The sequence below is a fragment of the Arachis ipaensis genome, chromosome B9, assembly GCF_059453495.1.
Source record: "Arachis ipaensis isolate K30076 ecotype BB chromosome B9, ASM5945349v1, whole genome shotgun sequence".
NCBI lineage: Eukaryota > Viridiplantae > Streptophyta > Magnoliopsida > Fabales > Fabaceae > Arachis > Arachis ipaensis.
Window position 1 is genome coordinate 45085984 of NC_142444.1, and position 6672 is coordinate 45092655.

A 6672-nucleotide genomic window follows, 5' to 3' on the forward strand; every position below is an offset into this window, starting at 1 on the left:
ACAAATAACTTTGAGTGTTGTTGTTAAGTCTGTAAAACGAAGAATTTTTTTTTATTTTGTCCCCCCTGAAAATTATACCGAACATAAAAGATAAGAGAAATAGAGTTGACACCATTATGTGTTTAGGTTCAGTCTTTTAATGCAATGAGATTTATATCTAATTTCTATTATAACAATGATAAAATTTTTACTATAATTTTAAAAAAATTATAATTACCAAATCCAAAAGATTACAATGTAAAATTTCTAAGCTTTTCACGAAGTTTATCAACCATTAATTTCACCTATTGTATTAGAAAAAATTTAGAGAGTCAACTACTATATAAGTCAATTTAAGTTAACTTTTTTTTATTTTTAATTTTAAAATTTTAAAAATTAAAATAGTGGGGTGTTTTTTCTTTTTATATAACTAACTTGTTTGTCAACTAATTGACTCCACTTGACTATATTCTTAATTGATTCTCTAACAAAACTCATTTTATTATTATTTTTAAGTGATAATCCAACTTAAAAAAAAAATCTAACTTAGTTCATCAAACACTAAACGTCCACATAAGCTTAGTCAATTTTTAAGTACTAACCCAACTTAAAATAAGATTAGTAAACAACTAAAATACTATTACAATATAATAAATATTAAGACTTTTCTCAAATCTATCTCACTTATCTTTTTTGGCTTATGGCTTTTATTTTGATTTCTCACATAATTAAATTCAGCTTTTTAAAATTATAGAAAAGAGATGAAAAGAAAAGATAAAAAAGACATTCTATGTAAGCTTCATGGATAAAATGATGAAGCTGTACTGAGAAATAAAGAAGAAGCTATATTGAGTGCGAACGATTATAACATTCATCGAAATGTGTACAAGGTATTAGAGTCGGATCATCTTAAGTACTATGAAAAATACAAGAAGTTCAGTAAAGATTATACTTAGTTGATTTGCATTTCACTTTACATACGAAAGGATATTTAAAAGGTTAAAAGGTATAATGTTCTGCACACTTACTTAACTACATCGATTTTGAGTGATCACAACTTAATTATCATGTCATTTGTGTGAGGATCTTTCCGTTGGTTAGAACGGATGGTGCAGAGATAATAAAAGTATTGTAGGAAGCAATAGAAGCAACTTATGGTAAAACGTAATAAAAGTTTTGTGGTGTTTGAAATTGTTGCATTTGCATAAATATAAATCTCAAATATTTTATTTAGATAACTTGTCTATATAAAAATTTGTAGATAAAAGCAAAATACAAAAAAAAACCTTACGTTATTATGTTTATTTTTTTCTTTTTTTGGCAATAAATATGGAAATTTTTTTTGATAAACATAAAAATTTTGGAAGAAAAAAATAAAAAAAAAAAAAACACAAAGTTTAGATGCGTGTTTATTAAAATATAATTATGTGTTTAGTTTAGATAAGACATATATTAAGTTGAGCTTTTTTTATGAAAGTTTTATGTGTTGCAAAAATTTTTGTACTATATAATTAAAATTTATGTATGTTTTTTATGAAAATGTTAAGGAATGAACATTTTGAAAAATACACATAACTATAAACATAAAAATTAATTAATTTATTTAAAAAAATCCATAAATACTCTTTAGTTAACTACCGCCAATGGTACTTGTAAGCTAAACCTGAGCATTCCCTACATGACAGCCTTGAAACATGAACCAAAGTTTTATTACATAATTCAACAAATTTCAACATTGTGATCAACTAGGCCGTGTGAAAAGCATATATTTAGCAAGGTGGCTAACAGCAATAGCCCACATAAGGAACCCTAAAGAGCAATTTGGATTTTACAAGGCACATGGCTCCAATTTAATTTTCAGCAAAGGCCATGTGAGTTTTTCTGTCGTTGCCTTGCAGTGGCAGCAACCAAACCATGTCCCACTCTACAACATATTTGTTTTCACGTAGGACACGGTACCAAAATTAAAATGCAAACAAAAAACATATGATATATCAAATTATCCTAAAAATCTTACACTTTTCTTTTTCTCCTTCCCCGTCCCCCTCTAATATTTTACCACTACTTCCAAAGTCTACAACAAAATTTAATGGAACCACTAGGCAAGATGACAATAATAACCCTTGAGAAAAAAAAAAAAAAAACAAACTAAGCCAACTAGTACTAAAACTTTATACAGTACTACTACCCACTACATGATGGTGCAGCTCTCGGTGTTCTCATCACTGAAAACATGTGTCATGGGATCAGCCATGGGATGTAACGGCATGGGTGGCGGTGGCATCATGTACGGCCTCATGCCACCACCACCATACATCATGTGTTGTGGTGGATACATATTCATGTTTGCTTGTTGATGTTGATGTTGCTGTTGTTGTTGATGTTGGTTCATCATCATGGCCATATATTGTTGTTGTTGCATGTTATATGGATTTGGTTGTTGCATTTGCATCCCTTGATAGTAGCCACCACCATTCATTGCGGCCGCCGGCAACCCTTGCACTGCCGGAATATTTCCCATTTGGCCCATTTGTCCCATTGGGCCTTTCTGACCCATTTGGCCCATGTTGCCATTATTACCACTACCGCCATGATGATGACCATTATTATTACCCCCCTTGCCACCACCACTCCCACCCTTTCCATTTTTGCCACTACTAGGAGGGAGAATATCAAAATCATCAAAATCGAAGTCAACTTTGTCCAATTTCCCACCCCCATTTTTCTTTCCATCTTTGCCCTTGTTCCCACCATTCCCATTGCTTTTGTTGTTCTTGTTTGTTGTGTCGGTTGCCCCTTTCTTGCTTTTCTTTCCTCCAAGACCTAATAACTTAACAAGGAAGCCACCACCACCACTTTTTGATTTCCCACCCTTCTTCTTGTTATCTCCACCACCACCACCGCCGCCACCCCCCTTGTTATTCTTTCCCCCTTTGTTGTTTTTACCACCATCTCCACCACCACCTTTCTTTCCCCCATTTCCATCTTTGCCCTTCATTTGCATAGGGAGATCCATGACATCAGCAGCTTTCTTGGCTCCCCCACCACCACCGCCACCAAAGGCATTGCCTTTATGGCTGTTCATGGCAGGCCCACTCATCATCATGCCAGCAGGTCCATGTGGCCCACGGGCATTGGCCATCATCATGGGCATCATCTTGTTATTCATCATGGGATTACCATGCCCATGTCCACCATGTCCATGGCCATATTCTTCACCCTCGTCCTCATCATCATATTCGTCATCATCAAAATCCTCATCATCGAACTCATCATCAAAATCATCAAGACCATCATCACTTTCATCATAATCCTCATTATCGGATAAGTTAAACTTGACAGATTTCTGATCCTTCCCCTGTCCCTTGAGATCTTTTGTCCCCTTCATGTTTTGAAAGTGTGCTATTTGCCCACCTCCTCCTCCTCCTCCTCCTCCTCCTTTATGACCATTTTGCCCCTTATTGTTCTTTCCTCCTCCTCCTCCTCCTCCTGCTGATGCTGCCGCCATCATCTTGGAGGGATCAATTTGCAAGTTCTTGAACTGTTGTGGGTTAATGGGGAAGTTCTGGTTGAACATGATGCCGCCTCCTCCTCCTCCGCCTCCTCCCTTCTGGCTCCATAGTTCAGCATGTTTGCCTCCTCTCTTGAGCTTCTTTATGAGCTTTGCTGGATCTATATGCCCTGACACCACAACCTTCCCTTGCTCAGCATCTATATTCACTGAATACACACCTGCCACCAGCAACAACAACTAATTAGTTATACTAACAACTTGAAAAAGCAAAGGAATATAAGAATGTACCGTCTATTTTCTGAAGCAGTTTCTTTACTTTCTGCTCACACCCATCACAGTGGATATTCACCTTCAGAATACAATTCTACATGTACACCAAAACATAAATCAGTTAACAAATTATCAAAAGAGAAGACTTTTGTTTACAAATTCAGTTAAGATGTTCACCTGAATTCTCATCATGTCTTGTTTACTCATCCTTGAAGAGTAGAGTCTCAAAGTGATACAAGGGTGAAGTGAAGTAGTAGAAGTTGTTACATATAAAGATATCTTCTTTTTTTAGAGAGAGATTATTGTTGGTACTCAAAAGGGGACACACACAAAACCAAACACTCTTATCTCTTCTTTCTTTTGTTTGGCTTGCAGCAGCAACAAGCAACACTGAAAATAACACAACAAATGTTTGTTTCCGTTGAACACAAAATAATTATCCGTACTTTGAGGCACACTTAATAGTACACCCGCTCATCAACTACGAATAACTATTAGCTGGCTTTACACTTTCTTGTTTCTGGTTTTATATATAACAAAAAACAAGACAGTAAGAGAGAGAAAGAGAGTGAACCCAAGTGAGCGTGTTCAATTTTTCTCTAGTGCTTTCTTCACAGCTTAATACTGCCACTCTTGCGCCTAATTTATTTCAAGCAACTCTCTTTTTCGCTTTTTTTTTTTCTAATAAAGAAAAAATGGTGATGAGCTTTCTTTTTTATAAATATCTTTTATAATATATTTTTCTGACAGCTATGACCGACTTTTCAGATGTTAGCTTAATCCAATGGCTGGGGGCAAAAGGGTCATTGGACCTTACTTTTGGGCCGGACCTTCTTGGATTGGGCTCAGAAACAACTCTCTTGTTCGTTTTCTTTTTTTTTTTAATTAGCAAATATTTCAGAATTTTTTTCCCAGTTTCAAAATTACTTTAATTTTCACTTGAAAAGAACCACATAAAATCTGTTCAATTTTCGAAAGTAAAAAAGTTAAAAACCGATCAGTTAGATTATTACTAGTAGTGTGGTACAGAATCTTTATATAATTTGGAGATTTTTTTTTCTGTATAATTTTTTAGTTTTTATAGATTATAATTATATATTTGGTTTAGATTTAATCATTTTGAATAATATTTATATGATATGCGTACATAAAAGATTAATTATTAAATTATTTATTTTTTATAAAATATATATTAAATATATAATAATTAATTTAATAATGAATTTTTTGTGTATATATAAATTTTTATTTTTTTTTTGGTATACAAATTTTTATATTTTCACATGCACGTATAAGTCTCGGTAGCTGGGCCTCCCATGTTAATTGTCAAGAAAAGAAAGTTAGAAAGAAAAGTAGAAAACTGAGAAAATTTAAAATAATAATAAGTTATGTAGCGATTGTTGCCTTGCGTTAAAGCAGAAGAGAAGCTTCTGTGTCAACGTGACAACATTATTCATTGTAGGTTGGCGAACTTAAAATAGTCAAGCGACCACTTGAGAAGTTTAAATCTTCAAAGACATACCTTGTGCTTCGTTACGTTATTAAATCTATATTTTGTATTTGGAATCCGAATATCTAATTCACAATAGTGAATTCATTTAATTTAGCTGCTATTGTGGCGGTGGTATCATACGTTGTTGATGTTATTGTAGCTATGGTTCGACTTAGGAATAGTAATGAGTAGGATATGATAGAATTTTACTCTAATCTTAATTTTATTTATGAATTGAGAATTTTATATAAATTTAATTTTAATTTATTTATGAGTTGAGAATATTTTAATTCTAATTCTATCTCTTATTAATTCATAAGTATTCGACTCTGTTTATAGGTTATAAAAAAGATACAACATTATTATATAATTTGATGATAATTAAAAAAATTCATTTTATGTAAAAGAAAAACGTATTAAATTATCAATTAATGAACTATTTTTAGTGGTTAAGAATTTTTTTGTATTTAATGAGAAACCCTTGGTTCAACATGAGTTGGTCGGATAGGGTTGAATCTCAACTCGTACCATATCCACTATGTATCGGGTTGGCAACCCTACCCGATCGAGTTAAAATTAGGTACTCGCGAATAAGGTGTATATTGTCACTCCTAGTTTCAATTCTCAACAATAACTTAAAGATAATAAATTTGACCATCACATACTCTATGAATATTATGATATAATAAGTACTGTTTAGTTATAAGACATGAGTATATAAAAGAGTAAAATGATAATTAGGTCTCTGAAGATTTTGACTTCGGACTATTTAGTCTTTAAAGAAAAAAAAATATTAATTTGGTCTTTTAAGATAGTAAATAATAGATACATGATATCCGTCTATCAATTCATCAACTAAAACTTAATGATAATACTTAAATATACTATTAAGTACTCTGACGTGTATATTTATGAAAGATAGGCATATAGATAACAACTTTTAGAGCAAAACATCATCTGCTTTGATTAGATTTGTAATAAACAGTGAGCAGTTGATAAAAGAGTATATGAAAATTTAAAAAATAATAAATATTTTACTGTTCAAAACTACATCATTTTTATGCTCATGTGATAATAACGAAACATGCACCACCATAAATAATGAAATACATGGACAATTCTATTTTGTTTTACACTATTCATTGTCATAAGGACATACATGTCCATTGTGGCTTGGGTTTTTTTTTTTTGTTATGGAAAGTGTTAACGTGTAACACCATGAAATGGAGGGAATAAAAAAATTTGCACTGCTATGGGTCAGATATAAAACACAAGTTGCGTTTTGTACTCGTTTATTTTTTTATTTTGAAATACACTAAATGTAGGTTACATTTTGGCATTTCTATTTTTTTTTTTTTTAGGCTAAACGCAGGTTGCGTTTTTTAAGCCAGAAAATTCAAAATTTTTTTTGAAACCC

General features: G+C 32.3%; 1 protein-coding gene across 1 annotated transcript; it reads right to left on the reverse strand.

Annotated features, from left to right (window-relative positions):
• Positions 1–1943: 1943 nt before the first annotated feature.
• LOC107618241 (Heavy metal transport/detoxification superfamily protein) lies at positions 1944–4511 on the reverse strand. The gene is made up of 3 exons (XM_016320253.3): positions 3941–4511; positions 3782–3857; positions 1944–3711 (listed from the first exon to the last, which is right to left on the reverse strand). Exons 1-3 carry the CDS (start codon positions 3968–3970, stop codon positions 2171–2173), a joined length of 1647 nt encoding a protein of 548 aa, XP_016175739.1. The 5' UTR covers positions 3971–4511; the 3' UTR covers positions 1944–2170.
• Positions 4512–6672: the final 2161 nt, after the last annotated feature.